Consider the following 22,625-nt stretch of genomic DNA (forward strand, 5'->3'; position numbering starts at 1 on the left):
ATAGAAGATACAAAAATAAGAAAGTATTTTTAAAGATCTAAAATATTTTTAAAATGCTTATCAAGAAGACTAATAAAGTAAATAATGGGGAGTAAACAGTTCACATCTACAGTGACCAGAGTATTATAAGATACTATTTCAAAAGGAAAATGTACTATAAGAAAATGTCTCTAATTTTTAGGTTTAAGAGGGGAAATATGTCCATGCAATTTAATATTCCCAATGTTTTGAAATTTCTATCTCCTTATTTCAAAACAGGAAAAAACATTTTAAATTAGAAATACCATTTGTGTATATACTTTTTTGTCTTTATTTTTTTCTGTATTAAATATATCTGATTCTCATATCTTCCTTCAATCCTCCTGCTCTGAGTCTTTGATTTCTTGTCATAAGAATACATTTATTTCCCCCTCATCTTTTTGATTAAGTGGACAGTCTCTCTAGGTGGTTGCCCTTCTATTGTAAACAGATCAAAGAACATCACTGTTATGTCAAAAGCCTTTACACTGACATTCATCAAATTTTTGTATGTAACTTGGGGACAATACTTTTTCTTATATAATATGTGGAGATAATGAAATATATAATGAACATTTTGCATATACACTAGATTTATATCTTAAACTATTAAAAACAATAGGAAAATACATGTGACAGATGGAGAATTGTTTAAGCAATTATGATATTTACATAATGTCAAAACTTTGAAATTTCAAATTAATAGAAAAGGGGGGGAAATAGCTGAGCAGTTTTATAGATTCAAAATTACAACACCTACAGTAGATCTGGACAATTGAAAGCAGGAGATAAGAGGCATTATTTATGTTAATATATTTAATCAGTCATATTCTGACTAGGAAAAATGTCTACACTTCATACTTCTAGTTATTTCTGCTGACACACATTTAAGCAATTTAACTTTTAACTTTGACCTAGCCTCTTTTTCTCCAGAGGAGTCATCTAAGTCTTTTACTTAGGTATTAAAATATATACTTTCTGTCTTTACACAATGAGGAATTTTAGACCCTGGATAATAGAGTTGTCCCCTTTTATGTAAGCAATGGATTCCTAAGACCTCCATGCAGCATGAGGTCTTACCAGGACCAGCAGGGTTTACATGGCCGCCTCCATGGGATCATGGCATAAATGCTCTTCACACTTGTCTTGCTGACTCTGAAATCTTGTAGTTATTGACATATTGGAGGAAATTTCATGCTTTCAAACTTTGAGTATAAGGTTAGAGTTTTATATTTTAAACTATTTTTAATCAGTATGCAAAAAGTATAATTGAGCTTACAAAGATCCAAAAATAATAACAGCTGCTGTCAGGTGGTTGACCTTACTATCTGTGAAGCACTGTTTTAAGCATGTTAGTAGATTACTCATGTAGTCTTTACAACTAATTTTTAGTACGTTGCTAATATTATGCTAATTTTACAGATGAGGCCAATGGAGCATAGAAAGGCTAAATAACTTGCTCCAGGTTAGTAAGCTAAATAAAACTGCATTAAAAAATAAATTTCATATTTTTAGAATAATTTTAAATTTACCAAAAATTGCAAAAATATTATGTTTCTCTATACCCCATGCCAGTTTTCCCTAATATATTTTTTAAAGATTTATTTATTTATGTATACAAGAACTGGGGTTCAGGCCAAAGATGCAGGGGTGAGAGGATTCACCAGCGACAGAACGGGGAACAGAACAGGCAGACTGACTGAAATACACTGCTGAGGGGAGCAGCAGGCGAGGCAGGAGAGGTCTGCTGCACCATGTGGGTAGCTCCCTGGCCGTGGATCGAACTCATGCTGCAGTGGCTGCGAATAGTTTCATCGGTTGCATCTTAACCCCTTGTGCCACCAGGGAGGCCCCAGTTTTCCCTAATGTTACTGTATTACATCTGTTACTGTTAATGAATCAATATTGATACACTACTGTTAACTAATACCCATGCTTTATTCAGATTTCCTTCATTTCTACCCAATGTCCTTTTCTGTTGCAGGATCCTGTCCAGAATACCATGTCACCCCTAGACTTGTGTACTTAGGCTCCTCTGGGCTGTGACAATTTCTCAGACTTTCTTTATGTTTGATGAATTGGCAATTTTGGGAGCACTGGTTAGGTGTTTTGTAGAATGTCTTACTCAGTGTTTTTTACTCAGTGTAATCATCTCATGATTAGATTGAGGTGGTGAGTTTTGGGCAAGAAGACCACAAAACTAAAATGCCATTTTCATCACATCATATCAAGGGTACATACTATCAACCTGACACAGGTCATTGTTGATATTGACCTTGATCACTTGTAAAGAGCTGCATTTTGAGCTCAGCCAATTAAGATGTAGATTTTTATGCTCTCATGTCAGTATGTAGACCTCTGGAAACATTTCATTGCAAAGTTCAACTTGGATTAACATGTTAATAATTCATTCTAAGCACTTCCATCCTCTCTTTCCACCTAATTTCTTAGCCTGGTTCTTAAAAATGCCAGGTCTGTCTGGATTGCAGGTACAAGCTCTTTTTTATCCACAGTCATCTGGCCTGTCTTCTTGGTCACTTGTTACTCTGGTTCAACTGCAGATATCCTGGAACTCTTCTGTGCCTTGGTCTGACTTATCCTGAGATCAATCATTTAGAACCTCCTTTCCTAGCAAGGGATAATCTTTATAATCTATATCCCTTTTCTAGCAAGGGATAATCTTCACCTTTCAGGAGTGGTCTCCTTTTTTTTGACACTCTTTGTGTTGTTTTTAGATCTCCTTGTCTCAGCCAGTGTAATGATTCTGGTTCAACTCAGAATTAAAACCCCCTAACATTTCCATGTGAAAGAAATTTTTATTTCTAGATGTAGCAAAGAAGTTCAATTCTAATGTACTTATATCTGGAAAGAATATATTGCATTGTCGTTCCTCACACATTTGTGCCCAAGTCACACCATGGATTCCCTTGACATAATCTGTGATGGTCTCCCCAGAAAACATCACTTGTGTGTGTCTCTCTACACATTCATATCCATGCATGTATGTGTGTATATGTTAAATGTTTTGTGTACTGTTTGCAGAGTTCCTAAACCCCCTAAAATCTGTCTGTACCCTGTCAATCAAGGGATTTAGTTTTAAGTAACTAAAATTGAATTGGTTGGTTTAAATTTAATCAAATCATGTTAGTTCCAAGACTGATAAGAAAGCTGAACATCAGCTTAGGAAAAAAAGGATAGATACTACATTCGCACAACTAACCTTTAAACCGCAGGTTTTTTAGGGCAGAGGACCCTGTATGCCACTTACTGCTGATATTTTACTTTAATTACTAACTAGATAGTGAGGTTTTAGATATATTTGACATGAAAACAATGACATACGCACATGCTGCATGTGCATTATTAATATCAGAGATTCAGAAGATGATATAACAAAGATGCTATACAGAAAAGTAAGATTATTTCTCTGTCACCTACAGAATAGGCAAGTTGCCCAGGCAAATAGAGCTCTCCTTTACAAATTCTCCTAGAGACCCAGATTGTTTCTCCATCTTGTAACACTGTTATCTTGTTTTGTAGCCAAAGTTTACTCAGCTCTCCCTGAAGGCCCAAAGAGAGAAAAGTATCACAAATTGCTTGTCAGTTTTGTTCACATAGTATTGTTGAAAACTTAGTCATGTGGCCACACAACTAGTTGCAAGGAAGCCTCAGAAGTACAGCTCTATCTAGGTAGCCAGGCAGCCACTAGAGCTCATTGCTCTGGTAGAAATGAAGAATGGACTTGAAGGGTTATAGTCAACAGTGTGCATGGATGAAGACAGCTGAATAAAATTCAATATTTTTTGGATCTATTTTTTTACTTAATATGTTACATAATATTTTTACCATAGAGAAATCAAAAAGTAGAGCTAAGCAAAAACAAACAAACAAAAAAAAACACTACCTTTCCACCTTTAAATGACAACTGGAAGTATTTTTCTATACATATATTTTTAAAATTTTAGAATCAAAATTTGAATCTTTCTATATGTACTTCTTTTAACTTGCTTTTTGCCTTAATGTAAATTTTTAAATTAGCACTCTTGGTTAGAAAATACAGTCCAGCTCAAACTTACTTAATTAAGAACTAGAAATTTGGGTCAAAGAAGTAAATAAAAAGCCCAAGGATAGAGCCTAGCTCTAGACATGACCGACTCCAGACACTCAGTGCCAGAAATCTGTTTCTCTCTCTAGATTCTGCTTTCCTTTGCGATGGCACTTTCTCAGGCATGCCTTCTCTGTGGTTGGAAAAAAGCTATTAGCTCCAACTTGACTTTTTACCACCTTAGTAACCTTAATGGAAAGAGAGTGATTTGTCCCAGAGTGCCAACAAACATCTTGGAACTGACTAACTGACCTTGTTTGGATCATGGCAGGTCTTTCTTGCCAGGATATATAATACTTTTTTTGGCCAAATCCCAATCCTTTGCTTACCTCTGCCCACAGGGAAGATCCAAGTTTGCACAAACCATATGGTCCAATGTGGGGGTGTGTGGTTTCCCAAAAGGTAGAGATGTGCGCTACCATAGAAGGTATCCTGGATAGGTAAACAACATCCACTCAAACAGTTTTTCCTTTCACTGAAATTCTCTTCTGTCTTTTGAAATGGTTGTATCATTTTCCCATATACAGATGTAACTTATGTTTAACCAATATTCTATTTTTTATTTAGATTGTTTCCAGTGTTTTCCTGCTAGAAGTAACCTGTCGTAAACCTTCACTGTAACTAGAACTCTGTATGTAAATATGATTTTCTTTTGGATAAAATCCACATTTGTGCACATTTTTCATTTTTGATTTGTGTTCTCAAAGTCATTTTATGAACATCATTGCTGTTTGCATTCTCACCAGCAGGTGTGAGAGTGCCCACTGGCCCTTAGATAATAATGGGTTATTATTTAAGAATTTTAGTCTTATAAGTATATTTAACTTTCTTCCAACATGTATTCTGGCTGTAGTACCAGGGGGAAAACTCTCAAATTCAAAATCAAAAAATAATTGTCTTGAGAAGGACCTTGTCTCTTGTCATTTCTCTTTATGCAACTTCCTTGTCCTCTCCTTAAAGGAGACCTTTTCTCAAAGGGACAGTTCTTACTCCACCTTTCTGCTCAGTCATCTAAACTCTTAGGAAATATTTTATATCTTACTTGCTATTGTTGCCTTCTAAACACCAACTCACTTCATCTTTCCCTTCTCTATTCCAATTACTGTTATTCTATAAGTGGGGGATATATATATGCACACACACACACACACACACACACACACACACACACACAAGATAACCAGGTAAATCATCTGAGAAGTGGTTTTTAAAACGTATGCATATAGGGCCTCCCCTGGTGGTGTAGCGGTTGAGTGCTAGGCTGCAGCGAAGCTGCCCACAGAGGGTCCCACATGGGCAGACCTCTCCTGCCACCCGCTGCTCCCCTCAGCAGTGTACTTCGGTCCTTCTGCCTGTTCTGCTCCCTGCTCTGGCTCTGGTGAATTCTCTCACCCTCCCACGCTTCTGACTGTAACCAGTGCTTGTATAAATAAATAAATAAAATCTTTAAAAAAAAAACTAAAAAAAAAAATGCATATATACACATTGAATTTTTTTTTACCATTTCTCAAATGATTCAACTATCACCACACACACACACACACACACACTCTCACACACACAGTTGATCCTTGAATAACATGGGTTTGAGCTCACAGTTCACTTATACTTGGGTTTCTTATAAAAAGATGATATAACTTATGGTATCAAAAAAAAGGACAGTGTTGTAAATGTATTTCCTCTTATTATTTTCTGAGTAACATTTTCTTTTTCTCTAACTTACTTTATTGTAGAAATACAGTATATTGTATGTACCATGCTATTTATGTTATTGGTAAGGTTTCTGGTCAATAACAGGCTATTCGTAGCTAAATTTTGGGACTCAAGAGTCACAAGTAGATATTTAACTGTGTGGGGGGTCAGTGCTCCCACAATCCCACATTGTACAAGGGTCAGCAGTATATGTGAACTTCCATTTGTCTTCTATCTTTTTAAATCTGATTTTTCTGTCTTCTTATTATACAGCTATATTCTCTGATATCCTTTATAAATTAGTAAATACGTTGTATCTGGGGACATGCTTAAAAGTATACTGAAAAAAATACACCAGAAAAATGTAGAGAATGCTAACCTATACCAAACAATTTGCATACTTACGGCACATTTGTAATTTTGAATATTTGTAAGGAATGCAGAAGACTCATGATGTAGTAGTTTGCACTTTTGCAAAAGCATGCATTCCAAATGCCAGAAGCTGTGAGGCAGAGTAAATCATTTACCTAGGGAGTGAGCCAAACAGACCATTTAGAGTTTCAACACAGCTTTGCTTTTCACTCAAAATCTTATACAGTATAATTCCTATTAGTTATTTTTAAAACTACTTTTGAAAAATTACTCTATTACAAAGCCCAATAGAAAATCGGTTGACAAAGAAATCTAAGTAGTTTATAGTAAAAAGTAATAATATGGATATGGTGGATATTGTGTGTGTACACATGTATGTACAAGCGTGTGAAACCTAAGGAATTGCAAGGATTAGGTAGTGTGTTTGTTTAATTATTTCCAGTTTATGAAACTTGATTCTTCACATTCCAAATCCCTTCACCAAAGAATCAGATCTTTGTTTGAATCCCCACAGTTTCTAACAACTAGTGCAATACTGCATGTTAGGAATTACTCTTTAGTTGTTGGTGACTTAAATCTGATTAGGACTATATGTTTAGTCACTTTTCTGACTTAAAATTCAATGCCAACTGTAGAGGGACAGTAGGCTAAAAATTAAATGTTTCCTTGTAGCTTGGAAATATTCATCAATGTAAAAGTTCATTACCTTGAGTATCTATGATGGAAGATTGAATGATCTCATGCAACTCTTTGAAATATGATTTACCATCTTAGTAATATATATAAATAAAATTAAGCAGAGTTGTTAAATATATTTCCTCTATTATGGAAAAGATCGAGTAGAAATCGCATCAAAATCCATTATAGAAACTCCATACAAGGCCTATTCCCACATGATTATATTGTGGGTTAGGAAACCTACTGGGTTTACTAGAGGCCACTTTAATCAGGAAATAAGAACTTTAGTTGTAAAAACTGATAATGCTGGAAATTATTCTTTTTAAAAGACAACCAAACAAACAATACTATGTAAAGACAAAAGGTTTTGTTTACAGGACTTTCCATTGACCCTTGAAAGGCAAGTTTGTATTCTTGGTAGTTTACCTTGATTATGTGCTTGTTTTGTGCTATGCATTCATCCAAGCATTCATTATTTCAATTTATGCAATTCCCCCATGAGGGATTCCCTAAATATAAGAACTATATATTGCTTACTGCTGTTTTGCTTTTGCCTTTTTGCTGTTGGAAAAAGTCAGGATTAGAGACGTGAAATAGCTTGTCCAGAGTGATACTTAGTGGCAGATAGTTGGATCAGCACTATGCAAAACAATTTTCTGCATTGATGGAAATGTTCTATATCTGCACTGTCCAATTTGGCAGACACCATCCCCATGGGGCTAATGAGCATTTGAAATATGACTAAACCAACTAAAGAATTGAATTTTTAATTTCATTTAATTTTAATTAAGTTAAAATACCTCCCATAGGGCTAGTGGTTACTGTATTGAACAGCACAACTCTAGAATCTTCCTAAAATGCTCATAATCACTGCACCATACTTCTCCAGTTCAGCCCTCCAAACCAAGGCACACAGTAGAAAAATAAACCGTAAGAAAGTATAACATTGTAAATTACTCACATCCAGAGTATTAAAAACAATTTGATTATCCAAGGATAGACCTGTTACCTGTGTCCGTGGAAACCTAAGAGACTCTTGCTCTCCTATAGCTAGATAACTGGCTGTCACATTGCAGTAGCCTTTTGCCTAAGATTCTAATTCTAATGCCATTTTTTTTTTTGGTTAAATTATCTTCATTCATACTGTCCCTTCATTCTATACTTAATGATTCTGTAAGATAAAGGTAAACAAGAATATCCACTCCTTTGTGAGTGGTTTGGCCAAAACTCTGAATATCTCCTGATCCTAGTTGATCGTTTTGGCCATTTAGACCCTCAATTTTTTTTTCCCTTTGCAAAATAAGGGAGTTGAAATAAGTGATCAGGTAGGTTCCTTCTATATGTAAAAACTTAATCCTTCTAATGCCAAAGGTCCTATAGTGGTGTTGCTTTATAGTAAATTCTCTTTTTTTCCTAGTAAATCCTTGCATTGTAAAATTATATGGGCAAGTTCCCAAATTTCCTGAAAATGAAACAAAACAAGAAATGCTAGAAAGCCATGTATATAGCTCTTCAAGTCTTTTGAGCAGCTCTGTTCCTTCCTCTTCATGCTCCTTTTGTAATCAGGAGAAAGGGTTAAAATGTGCTCAGAGCCTAGAGTGCAAAGGAAATAAAAAGATAACTGAACTTTTCTTTGAGACTTTCTTTCACAAACAGCACAGACTGAAAGCTTAACAGCAAACAACCTAACCTGAGCGTACAGACACAACTTTCCAACTTACAGTGTACACAGACACAACTTTCCAACTTACAGCCTGCTGACACAGAGGAAGGGAGGGCTACCCAAAGTTGAGGGGCCCACCAAAAGAAATTTAAAACTCAGGTCATTGAAAAATTTCTTAGTTCTCCATGTATAAACTGTCTTGTAACTAGCCAGTGAACTTCAGCCAAGTCCATATTTCTTTGCCCTTAATGTGTTTTTTAGCCAATAAAATATAACTCTTTTGTTCTTGACCTTACTCCCTCAAACTCATCTAAATCTCTTCACCTACTTAGGGCATAGGAGGTTTGAATATTTTCTGCTGCCTCCTTGCTTAACCACTTGCAGTAAACTCTCAACACCTGGTACCATAATTGACTTAGACACACCAGACAAGTCCATTGCTACAAAACTCGTAAGTGGATGACATCACCATTTCCATAGGACACTAGTCAGAAACCTCAGTTTCATTTGATCCTTAATTTGTAGTAGTGGAAGTGATTGTTTTACCCAGAAATCTCAGTGAATTAATTGTCACATTGAAAAAATATGCTTATTTCACCTGTGGTGACAGTTGAAGCCTTGAAAGCAAATAACAAAGTTTGAAATGTTTTAGAAGCATAGTTATTTTGTTAAAGTGTAGGCATATGAATGATTGGGATGTTTAACCTCTATGTTCATTAAAAAAAAAAAAAACTAGTCTATTAAGTTCTTCTGTTTCATTTTAAATATCTTATTCCAAAATATTTAGTTTACAATCTTTGAAGTCAAGTATCCATTGTGTAAATCCGTGTTTTGAATCTGTAAGTGTACCCCATGCTGACTTTTGTAATGTATCCTCTGTTACCTGCTGTGCATACCACTGCCCTTCAACCTGCAGTGTGATTTAGGCTCACCTGTAGGGCTTTATAAAAAAATGTGATGCTTAGGTCCCCACCTCATACCTAGTGAGTGAGGCCTTGAGCACAGATGCTGAAGTGCTCTGCATGTTACCCTGATTTATGCTGGAGGTTGAGGAACAAAGCACCCTGTGAATTCTTCATAAGAAAAGAGATGGCCTATTAATTGGGCTTATATACCAAAGTTCGCCTGTAATAACTCGATGAAAGTATTATCAAGTTCTGTGTTGTTTTTTCCAAAATTTAACATTGATTAGCATTTATGTTTGAATGATAGCAAATCATCACTCAAAAATTATTCAACTAACTCATCTTCTCATCATTACTGAGAATTTAATATTAAAATGTCTAAGAAATGTGATACAAAATGTAGGAGCCCTAAAAAAAAGTACTTGATTTATTTACTTGTTCTTGAAAGAATTTGTGACTTATGAAAATTAGATGTTCTCATTTTGTCTCATCCTTGGATCACTAAAACTCTTAAAATCATTTGTCAGTATTTTGACAATGTAATACTTCATTTTATTTAATGATGTTTCAATTGTTCAAGTTGTTATTCATCAAAGCCACCATTAGTTGGTTTTGCTTATGTTATTATTTCTCCTAGGTTTTAAAATAATTTCTGGTGTTCATTTATTTATGCAAGTAGCATTATTGCACATTAGTTGGTACATCTTAAATGTAAAATTGTTTATTATGCTAGATTTTCCAATTTATTGCACCAAAAATACAGTGCACTACATATCCCTTCTAGATAATACTCGCTACTCCTATTGTCATTATTGACAACTATCCTCCAAGAGTGTCTTTTTAGAACCCAAAATTGAATGGCATTGAAAAATACATTCAGAGATATGTATTAGTCAAGGCACTACTACCTTTCAAAATGGATACATCTCAATCCAGGATAAGAGTTCTTATGAGTGTCATCTATACTATACTTGAATGACCTTTCATCTGTGCTTTTTATCTCTTCAACTAAGTTCTCAGACCTCTCTGTATATAACTCTTAGAGAAGGAAAATATGGGAAAGGCTTTCATGCCTTTGAAGATGACATGGCTCATTTCCATCATAAGACCACAACCATCTGCAAGAGTCTGGGAAATGTAGTCTAGCTCCATCCCCAGACTAAATAGAAATAGAGATTTGATGAACTCATAGCAGTCTCTGCAATAGTCCTCTTTCTGCCATGAATGAACTCTGTGACTCTTTGCAAGCCTTCTTTAAAATTAAAAGTCAATGTCGTTCTTTTTTGATAAGATTATTAGATACTTATATTCAGAAAATTCTCTTAAGATATAGAAAAGCTTGATTCAATGAAGGATTTTTCAGATTCCTATCTATAGAAGTAAATCTGATGAGAAAAGAGAACTAAAGTATGGCACAGTATGTGGTTTTTTTTTTTTTTTTTTTTTTTTTTTTAAAGATTTATTTTTTATTTATTTATACAAGCACTGGGTACAGTCAGAAGCGCGGGAGGGTGAGAGAATTCACCAGAGCCAGAGTGGGGAGCAGAGCAGGCAGAAGGACCGAAGTACACTGCTGAGGGGAGCAGCGGGCGGCAGGAGAGGTCTGCGCGCCATGTGGGACCCTCCTCTGGTGGCCGGGGAGCAGCCGGGGATCGAACAGGCACTGCAGAGGCTGCGGGCAGCTTCGCAACCCAGAGCTCAACCGCTGCGCCACTGGGGAGGCCCCCACAGTATGTGGTTTTGTAGTTAATTGCATAACCAGCAAATGTTAATTGCTTGATTCAGGTGATCTTGAAGAAGATATCTTGCAGGGTGGGGGATGGATTTAGGACTTTTCTACGTCCTAATCCTTTCACTTTTCACCATTTCCATCAGTGAATCAGAAAAACATACAACTAGTGTTCTTCAAATTACAATTTGAAAATTTGACATATTTTCTAAATACCTGGATTGGGTCATCAAATTCCTTTAACCTTTATTTTTTTTTTTTTTTTTTTAAGATTTATTTATTTATTTATACAAGCACTGGGTACAGTCAGAAGCACGGGAGGGTGAGAGAATTCACCAGAGCCAGAGTGGGGAACAGAACAGGCAGAGTGACGAAATACACTGCTGACGGGAGCAGTGGGCGCGGCAGAAGAGGTCTGTCGTGCCATGTGAGACCCGCGCCCGGCGGCCGGGGATCGAACTGGCGCTGTAAATTATAGGCACTGAGTTTTGAAGACGGGTCAGAAAATCCGATTATTTTTAACACTGTTTTACGACAATATGTTTTGTATTCTAAACAGTTACAAATGGGGCTTCCCCGGTGGCGCAGCGGTTGAGCGCTGGGTTGCGAAGCTGCCCGCAGCCTCTGCGGCGCCGGTTCGATCCCCGGCTGCTCCCCGGCCACCGGAGGAGGGTCCCGCATGGCGCGCAGATCTCTCCTGCCGCCCGCTGCTCCCCTCAGCAGTGTACTTCGGTCCTTCTGCCTGCTCTGCTCCCTGCTCTGGCTCTGGTGAATTCTCTCACCCTCCCGCGCTTCTGACTGTACCCAGTGCATGTATAAACAAACAAACAAACAAATAAATAAATAAAACATGCCTCTATTAAAAAAAAAAAAAAAAAAAAAAAATAAACAGTTACAAATGAACTATGGAACATAATCCTTTTTTATATGAAGGTTCACTTGGATTTATTTCTCCAAAATAGATTGCCTTTGTGACTTGAAATAATGATCTCTTATGCCCTCAAGTATAATCTTAGGAGAGATGACTATCATTATGAATACAACTTGGCTCTTTTTCAGCAGAGATGTTGTGTTGACCAGAGAAAATACCTCAAAATGGGCACAATAAATCATCTATTTCCTATATATCTACTTATATATATACATAGTATATATAGATATAGATATATAGAGTTAAGATCGCTATTAACGAACCTATATCATATTCACTCATAATGTTTGTAAAACATATTGCTATGATCGTATTGATGTTTTTAAAAAACAAAATGATGATTTTTTTTTGGTCTGGTAGCATTGATTGCTTCCATTACATTTGAAGGCTTTAAAAGGATTTGATGGAAAAGATCATTTTGTTGTGACAGTGGTATTTCAACCCTTGTATTCTCTTCCTTTCAGGACTTCCAATAGCAGTCAGACATTATCATCCTGCCATACTATGGAGCCATGTTCATCAGATGAATTTTTCCAAGCGCTTAATCATGCTGAGCAAACCTTTAAAAAGATGGAAAACTATTTGAGGCATAAACAATTATGTGATGTAATTCTAGTTGCTGGTGATCGCAGAATTCCAGCTCACAGGTAATTGTTTTCTGAATTTCTATATGTGACATATTTCTTCGATGATTTAATTACCTATGGTGAAGTGACTCATTCTAGTTGAATATTATGATGGAATGCTTTTGGGAAGAGGTACATTTTATGGAATCTCCACAAAGAAGACAGTGCATATGACTTTGTCACGTATTAAATTACCCCAGACGAATCACTTTTCCTCTGTAGAAGCACAAAACTAAAATGCCCTAGTTTTCAGACCAGTCAGAATTGTTTGTTGTAGATTTCAGCTACTACAAGCAGTTTTCACCCCACCTAATTCTACCTATTAAATAACTGTAAATAAACTCAATGGAAACTAGAATTGTAAATAGAAGCAAAAATGATGATGCTCTGATATGGGAAACACTGTTAAGAGTTTTAAAATAGTCACATCTATCCCAACTTCTGTTTGCTGCCCTCCAAGGAATGTGAGAAGCAGTGCTAAGGAACTAATGAATGCAAATAAAGTATTATTTCTTGAAGAAAGGAAAAGAAGCTATTTAATAAGGAACAATTCATTACTTTTATTCTGATCATTCCATACTCAGTTGTTCAGTGATAATCAGCATTGTGATCTCATTAATGTCCCTTTATAACTAAATGATACTCTGTCCAAAAGGTTTTGTTAAACACTCCAAAGTAGAAGTAAACTCATTAGGAAGAATAGACTTGATCTTAGAATCTTAATTGACTCATCAGCATACATTTATTGAGGTGCTGATAACATATACTGTGACAAAAATTCACATAATATGCACAGGTTTCTTAGAATAGCTACTACAACCTGAATTTTGCAGACATCTCAAATTCTGCATTTCTAAAACAGAACTGATTACTTTACCTGCCCCCTTATCACTTAGATTACAGTGCAAGAAACTACTCACTGGCCTCTCTGCCTTCACTCTTTCCTACTGCATTCTGTTTTCCGCACAACTACCTGAGTGATCCTTTAAAGTGAAATTCAGATCAAACTTGGCAATGACCCCTCATGTCACTAAGTGTGAAAGCCCAGTGGTCTGTGTGACCCAGCCTGCTATGACTTCTACCATTCTAACCTACTGCTCCTTAGGACAATCAGTCACACAGACCTCCTTTCCTTTGTTATTCCTTGTATGTATCAGGCATGCTGCTCCTTCTGGCTGAATGCTATTCCTAGATACCTACAGGATAACTAATTCCTGCACATCCTTCAAGTGTTTACCTATTGTCATCTTCTAACAAGACCACTTTTTTTAAACCTACCACCCACTCCTCATTTGCATTTACCCTACTTTTTCTCTATGGCACTTATTTTTATTTTTTTTTATTATTTTTTAAATAATAAATTTTATTTTTATATTCCCCAAACAATTGCAACCCCCCATTCTGATCCCAATCCCTCCCCTCCTGCCCCCCACCCCCCCAAAAGTGTCTCTGTTTCATAGTTTTTTGTTGATTCTGATTTTCACTTTCTTATAGTTATTCATTTTCCTGGTCCCTTATTTAAGTTTTCTAGATTCCTGCTATGAGTGAGACCATCCTGTATTTTTCTTTTTCTTTCTGGCTTATTTCGCTGATCATGATCCCTTCCAGCGCCATCCATGTTGCTGCAAATTGCATGTGTTTATCTTTTTTGAATGCTGAGTAATATTCCATGGTGTATATGTACCACATCTTCTTGATCCAGTCATCTATTTTTGGGCATTTGGGTTGTTTCCAAAGCTTAGCTATTGTAAACAGTGCTGCTATAAACATAGGGGTGCAGGTGTTCTTTGGAATTGATGTTTCTGTGTCCTTTAGGTAAATACCTAGGAGTGGAATTGCTGGATCATATGGAAGCTCTATGTTTAGTAGGTCCAGAAATCTCTACACAGCTCTCCATAGTGGTTGGACCAGTTTGCACTCCCACCAACAGTGCAAAAGAGTTCCTTTTTCTCCACACCTTCGCCAACATTTGTTGTTGCTAGTTTTTTTAATATGTGGCACTTATTTTTAAATGCACTATAAAATTTACTCCTGTTTATTGTCTTCCTTCTCTCCCAATTGTAAGATTTCCATGAAAAAAAAGAGGTCATTTGTCTATTTTGTATGCCTATATATCTCAAGTATCTAGAATAGTGCCCAATACTTATTAGGTGCACATCAGTATTTTTTCAGTGAATAAATAGATGAACAGGTAGTTCTTAGAAAAGAAACCTGAATGGCCAGAAAACATTTGAAAAGATTTTCAACCTTACTAGCAATCAAATAAATAAAAATTAAAACAATGAGATGCCATTTAACACCTTTCAGATGGCCAAAAATGTGACCATCTGACAATATTTAGGGAAATGTTAATTATTATACACTGCTGGTGGGGGTCTGGAGAAGCCAGCATCTTGGAGAGCAATTTAGCAAACCCCTTTGAGTCAGTAGAGCATTCCCAGGAAGGGTACTATACAGGAAAATGGGAGCTTCAACAATTACTGTGTCATTCTATTTCTTTTTAAAAATGGATAAAGTAAATTTATATAAGTGAGTTGACAGGGAAATATCTTCAAAACATTATCAAGTGAAAAATGCTTGTCTTAAATATTTATAACCTGTTTTTATTTATATTTTATGATCAAAAGTCTGGACAGAGATAATTAACATCAGACTATGGATAATATGTAGTATGTTAATATATTTATATAATATTAATGTAATCTAATTTTATAACAAAATGTTAGGGTTTTGTGTGTGATAAAGTTTAAAATAACCTGGCAAAATTATTTTCAAATTTCCCCCAAGTATTCACTATCTCCACAATTAAATAAAAAACATAACAGGTTATTTTCAAAAGTAAGGAACGGAAATTAGCCTTATATGTTTTCTCTTTTTTTACATAGTCAATTTAATGGTGTGGGCTTGCAGCTTTTTTTTTCCTGGATGTTATAAACCAATATTTGAGTAGTGAACAGGTAAATCATTTACTTCAGCAGAAAATTTTTAGTAATGGCAATTTATTATTCAAAGAAAGGAAGTAGAGTATGAAGTAATTTGTTAAACTTAAAAATGTGTTTCCCGGGCCACCCCAGGTGGCGCAGGTAGTTGAGCACTGTGCTGTGAAGCTGTCCGCAGCCTCTGCAGTGCCAGTTCAATCCCGGCAGGCCAGTGAGGGTCCCACATGGCATGGCAGACTCTCCTGTTGCGCCCGCTGCTCCCCTCAGCAGTGTATTTCATCAGTCTGCCTGTTCTGTTCCCCGCTCTGTCTCCGGTTCATCCACGCACCCTCCCGCACATCTGGCTTGTACCCCGGTCCTTATATAAATAAATAAATCTTTCAAAAAAATGCATTTCCCAGCACCTTGCAGTTTCTATGGTTGATTTTGTTTTTTTTTTTTTTTTAAGAGAGAAAGGAAGAAGCAGTATTTTATTAGTGAACATCGCCTTTATTGTGGTCAATGATTTTTTTCTTCTAATATGTTCTCAGATTGGTGCTCTCCTCAGTCTCAGATTATTTTGCTGCCATGTTTACTAATGATGTCAGGGAAGCAAGACAAGAAGAAATTAAAATGGAAGGTGTAGAACCAAATTCACTATGGTCCTTGATTCAATATGCATATACAGGTAATAAATCTGAAAATGTAAATTAAAAATCTCCTAGATTTATGTTATATTGTTAGATTTCATATTCCTGCTTTTAATAAAGTGCCGCAGCTAAGTTAATTCTGTTGTTGTAATACCCACCCCTGATAACTGTATAGGTTAAAATCTCTATATTAGAACCTTTAAAATATATATCACATTTAAGCTTTTGAATGAGATCTCAAATTGTTAATTAACCATAGCTTGATGAATTCTGTAATTTTTATGTAGTGCATTTAGAAGTTGAAAACTATATGTAAGTTACTAATTAGTGTCATTTGAAAATATACTTTTTAACTTTACTAGAGATCACAAAGATCAAATGAATTTTTTTGTATTTAGTACTTTTTTTTTGAAGTGTCTTCAGTTATGAACATCTGGAATACATGTCCCATGGTGTACAGAATTATTGCTTTTAACACCAATTATTTTACATACTAAGGTTTATAAAATTACATCATTAATGAAATTTCTTTTTATTATTAAGGCCGCCTTGAATTAAAAGAAGATAACATTGAGTGCCTGTTATCGACAGCTTGCCTCCTACAGCTCTCACAGGTTGTGGAAGCATGCTGTAAGTTTTTAATGAAACAGCTTCACCCATCCAACTGTCTCGGAATCCGTTCTTTTGCTGATGCCCAAGGTTGTACTGATTTACATAAAGTGGCTCACAATTATACTATGGTATGTATTTGCTGAAAATCAGGAAATCGTAAGCTTTTTGCCTTGTTCCTCTGTGTTGCATGCTTTTCTACATGTTGCTTCTTTCCCTTGGCTCTGCCACATGTCTTGAGGTTCAGGATCATATCCAATGTGTCATATTTTCATTGAGTTATGAGAGCAAAACCCCAAATAATATTTTTCCTCGATATGTGAGTCAAGCCTTAAGTAATACGGTCACTAAGAAGCAGAGCAGTGGCCTAGGACTGTTAAGTCAAGGTTTTCAGGTCTGCTGCAGAATTTCTAAAGCAGGATTTCCCCTGAACATCTTACTTTGTAGCACATGGATGGATTACAGAGTTGCCCACATACTCACTGTTGGAAATTGGAGATAGTGATTGTGCTATGTTGATACAGAACTGGTTAAAAAAAAAAAAAAAAGATAGGAAAAATAAAGGTAGGCTTTTTTTCCATAATTTATTTTATTTATTATTTTTCATTGAGGGAACATTGGTTTATATTTTGTAAGTATGGGATCCCCCACTCCAGTGATGTTACTATAGCACTCCCACTACCACAGCACCCATAGTCCATCACCACGGCACCCACAGTCCACCACAGAAGTGCATTTTGTCCCTTCCCCTCTTCCTCCCTCTATGAATGCCTCAGTTCTGTCCTGAGAGGCACCCTGGATAGAACTGGAGGAGATCATGCTAAGCCAAATAAATCAGAAGAAGAAAGACAAATACTAGATGGTGTCACTTATATGTGGGAGATAGAGAACCACACAAAGAGTTGACAGAGCCAAACTCAAAAACTAGTCCTTGAAAGGTAGGCTTTTTAAGGGAAAATCTGATTAAATGTAAGAAGTGTTTTTAGCTATGTAGAACAATGATCTTACAAGTTGTGGCAAATGAAGTGCTCAAAATAAATCTCAGCGGGGGTCCTGATTCAGAAGCCTAGAGGATAATGAATACATATTGATCTAGGACAGCAAGGAAAAAAGGCATGTTGAGGGTATACTGTTAGTACAAGTTTTCTCCAGCAGTCTTGACAGTGGGGAGATTTAGGGAAGGCGAGTGTGTGGATTTTGTAAAATAATCATCTTGCCGCACTATGCAAGTTAGATCTTCATGCCTGGGTAATGTGAAGACAGTTGTGTTAAATGTTTCAATTAGGATAATACAGCTCTGAGAGATAAAAGAGAATGTGATCATTCACATATACATTTATATTACTGATTCCATCAATATTTAAGACTGTCTACCTTCTTTTCTATCCCTCTTGCTTTCCCTAAATTGATTTGTCTGTAAAGGGATCAACAAGTAATTTTGGAATCTTTCATTAGAAAATGAGAGATTTGGAAAAATTATAAGGATATTTACAACTGTTGGGAAGATGAATTCTACTTCATAAGCTTAATGTGAAAATTAAATAAATTTACAGAAGTTTAACACTTAACACAGTGATTAGCATATCATATACCTAGTCAATAAATGATATCATCATTGTTATATAAATTAATTCTTTTTATCATGTGAGTGAACAAAACATACAAAAGCACAGCCTTTATGATTCTCTTTTTATCCCTGCAGTATAATTATTCCAGAAATGTTTCTTGTTTATGATAGACATAGTGCTTTAAGTGATAAAATAGAGAATATGACACAGGACGGAAATACTGTAGAGACTCAGCATGTTTGGGGTTAATATCTTTTACATTAAGTCCTTTGACACATTTCTTCCCTTGGTCTTTACTCTTCCTTGTACATTTCTCATTTTTGCCTTATACTTCATTTTCAAATACTTTTTTGGAATAAGGTGAATATAAAGAAAATAAAACTGGATTTTCCCCTCATAATCAGTTCATAATTTAAGTAACATCTCTTTCCTAGGAAGAAGTTCTATATATACACGAAAAAATTTGTATGAATTTAGGTCCCTCCTATTGTTTACAGAAGGCACAGTTGCTGCTTTAAGGCTTAGACATAAATTAAATTTAAATTAGTGTAATGTTTTTAAAACTATTTCCATAGCCAATTAGTTATGGTAGTTTTTTTCTCAATGCCATTATTTGACATTATTCAGTTTCAACAGAGACATGAAATTGAATTCTAATAACAATAAGTAAAGGCAGATTGTCTGATTTGAATGTTGCTATGGGAACTGAGTAAAAATATATAGTGAAAATCAATCTTCAATTTAAATAAATCCCTCAGTAATTTCATTTGCTTAAAAAGTATTCTAAAGGGGAAAGGGCATAATTCTAACACATGTTTGGTAGCATGATAGCTTTCGTATCCTAAAATGATTGAAAATAAGAAGCATAATGCTGCACAGTGCATTCAGTGATCACAGTGGCTGTACATGGGTTATTCACTCGATGAGTAGTTCCTTTTTATAATCCTAAAATCTACACGCTTTTATGTTTTCATTCTAGATTGCCACTGAATGTGACTTAGAGCAAGTCATTAAACATTAACATTTAACAAATTAAAAGTTGTTTCTTGATCTAGAAAAACCTCTAAAACCATTAAATTTTGCTAAAATATTTGCTTCAAAACTAAACTTTTTTTTTAAAGATTCATTTTTATTTATTTATGCATACAAGAACTGGGGTATAGGCCAGAGGTGCAGGGACTAAAAGGATTTACCAGAGACAGAGTGGGGAGCAGAACAGGCGGATCTACTGAAATACACTGCTGAGGTGAGCAGCAGGCAAGACTGGAGAGGTCTATTGCGCCCATGTGGGTTAGCTGCCTGGCTAGGGATTAAACTCCTGCCTTGATAGTGCTGAGACTAACTCCTGCACTACCAGGGAGGCCCAAAAACTGAACTGTTATTTTTGAAACCACTCTGTGTCTGACCTTGAGTTCAGTAGTCTTGCCAGAAGTTGTTGAAAAACTTAATTTTCATTTACTATAAATTATGCTAGAATGGAATCGGCATTGATCCAAAGCAAACATGTCAACAAATAAAAAAATCAAATCAATATAGAATAATTCCTTTCTCATTAATACCATTTGAAAGTATGGCAAGAGTTACATCAGTATTGCATAAATCTAGACTATACAATATACAATGCCTTTGAACAATTAAAAATGTATATTATTTTGAATTTTTTCATAACTTTACCTAACAATATATAATAAATACCTTTCTATGTTGCTAGTCATCTCTGTCCTTAACATTTTTAATGCATCCTCAGTAGTCCATTGAATTACAATCCCTTATAGCTTGCCATTTATGTAATTTTCTGTTTTTTTTACTATTATACGGAAGTATTGCTAGAGAAGCATTGAGGTCCCTCCCACATGAATTATTTATTAAGGATTTAACTTGTAGGATAACTGGGTTGAGAGCTTCAATATTTTTTATACTTCTTGCTGTGTGTTACCAAATCATTTTATAATGTCAGTGTACAATTGAATAGAACAATTAGCTTGAAGCCATTGAAGTATTGAGGTTTTATTAAAATGTATTTCTGAAAATGATAATTAGTCATTTAAAACAGATTTATTTGGGCATTTTTAACAAACCATGATGAATTGAAACAATTGAATATAGTTAATTATTCATGTATGGTTTTCCTCTTAAGAATTTCTACAGAAAGGAATGCCAAGCCAAGATATATTTTAGATTAGGATGTAACTTGAGTTACTGCAGGCTCTATGGAATATATAATTCTCATTTTAATATAGAAGATATTTATTGATGGCTCTTATCTCAACTCTAATTTAAACAACCTTAGCAGCTTTACTAAAAATCTGTATGTTGAGACAGTGGTGCACATTTGGAAGTATAAGAAAAATATTAAAGCATAATGTTTAGCATTTACATTAATGTTATAACTATGTAAATAATCCATGCATTAATACTTATAACCTTGCACACAAGAGGGTAAGATTGTTTATCATAAATGCTTAGTAAAGGTCATTATCTCACATCTAATGACATTTCATTCTCCAATTACAAATTATAGGGGACCTGATTCTAGTTTAGGGCCAAGACTGAATCATCTTCAGTCTAAAGTCCTGGAGTCTCATTGCCTTCTAGGTCAACACTTCTCCTTTTTCTATCAGACAAAAGAACTTGGTATATCAATCAGATCTGAAGAAATTAAAGTTTTTGAAACAGACCTAACATCCTGGGTGGTCTTATAACATTACAACACTGAAGGCCAACTTGGTCCTAGGGTAGCCCTAGCACATGTATCCTTCCCAGGCAGTCTGAGAAAGATTTCTGTCATCCAGAATGGTCTTGGGAAATCTAGCCAACTGGGACGCCATTTCAGGGTAAGGTCATAACTTCACAGCTTGCTCAGGTATTTGGCTCCATGTTGGCCATTTCTTCAGTCACCACAGATTTAAACTAACTTTTGATCTTAGATAGCATACATCTTGATGTCTGATCTGCTTTTTTTTTTTAATCTTCCTTTGAAAGATTTGCCAAATTATTCCTAACATGGACAAAGCATCACCCAAAGCCCCGGGTTCACTTAAAAATATATAATAAATTACACTTTACTATACTTATATAGAAATAAAGAGTTTAGCGGCATAACTGCAGTTTAAATGTTATTTTCTACTGTGTTTCTTTCCTAGCAAGCAGTAATAAATCATAAGAAAGGTCTAATGCATAAATTGTGTTTTGGCATCTAATTCAAAAGATCTGTTTGCTTGTTTTAAATAAGCTGTGATGAACAGAAGGTACAATATTGCCTATATGCTATTTTTCCCCTTTAGGAGCATTTCATGGAAGTCATTCGAAACCAGGAATTTGTATTATTACCAGCCGGTGAAATTGCAAAACTCTTGGCCAGTGATGATATGAACATTCCTAATGAAGAGACAATATTGAATGCACTTCTTACTTGGGTCCGTCATGATTTGGAACAGAGACGGAAAGATCTTAGCAAACTTTTGGCTTATATTAGACTACCTCTTCTTGCACCACAGGTAAACTGTTTTTGGTTATTTAAAATCAGTGTCAGTTTCAGCAACAGTATGTTAATTACATTAATTCATATTTGTATGTAGGCTTTTGTCTTTGACCTATTCAATGAGAGAATTTTACATGTATTCCTATAAAATGTGTAGAGAAAAGCTAGCAAGCTAAAAAAATAATTCTGCTTACGTTTTCAACCCTGAAGGTCTGGATACCTAAATTACATCAATTAAATAATACTTTTGACTGGGGTTAATCCAAACCTAGCCTAGCAATTGAAAGAGAATTAGTAAAGCTGCTAATGAAAGGAAAATTGGGCTCCGGAAAGCAGGTAATTTAGATGAGTTCACTTGCCATGTGTGCATTAAATATCCACAAACTCCTAGATTCCACTGATATGTAAATTAATAAGACATGATAATAGTTCCAGCCCGGAGATATTAAAATCCTGTGACTTGTTATTTTCACACACCTCAGTCTATTCATCTGTCAAGAGGGCATAATATTTTCTCTGTCTCATAGGATTGTGAGGATCAGAAAAGTGCTCTGTGAAATAAAATGTGCTATAAATAATGACATTATGATCATTACTATTATTTTAGAGTGAGAGGTAACTAGTTGGTGCATTCAAGGCAATCAGTCATACATATTTGTGTGCATAGTTTTCCCTTTTTT

At 35.4% G+C, this 22,625-nt stretch overlaps 1 protein-coding gene across 4 annotated transcripts in view; it reads left to right on the forward strand.

The window, feature by feature from the left end:
* KLHL5 (kelch like family member 5) overlaps positions 1-22,625 on the forward strand; it is a 68,075-nt gene that overhangs the window by 16,988 nt on the left and 28,462 nt on the right. For all 4 annotated transcript variants that reach the window (XM_037530570.2, XM_037530569.2, XM_037530567.2 and 1 more), the window contains 4 exons: positions 12,558-12,740; positions 16,189-16,325; positions 16,831-17,027; positions 21,749-21,961. In XM_037530570.2, the coding sequence (XP_037386467.1) occupies positions 12,558-12,740; positions 16,189-16,325; positions 16,831-17,027; positions 21,749-21,961 (730 nt within the window). The remainder of the gene's footprint in view (positions 1-12,557; positions 12,741-16,188; positions 16,326-16,830; positions 17,028-21,748; positions 21,962-22,625) is intronic.

Source organism: Talpa occidentalis, unplaced genomic scaffold (genome assembly GCF_014898055.3).
Source record: "Talpa occidentalis isolate TD23 unplaced genomic scaffold, MPIMG_talOcc4v2.1 talOcc4.6, whole genome shotgun sequence".
Lineage (NCBI taxonomy): Eukaryota > Metazoa > Chordata > Mammalia > Eulipotyphla > Talpidae > Talpa > Talpa occidentalis.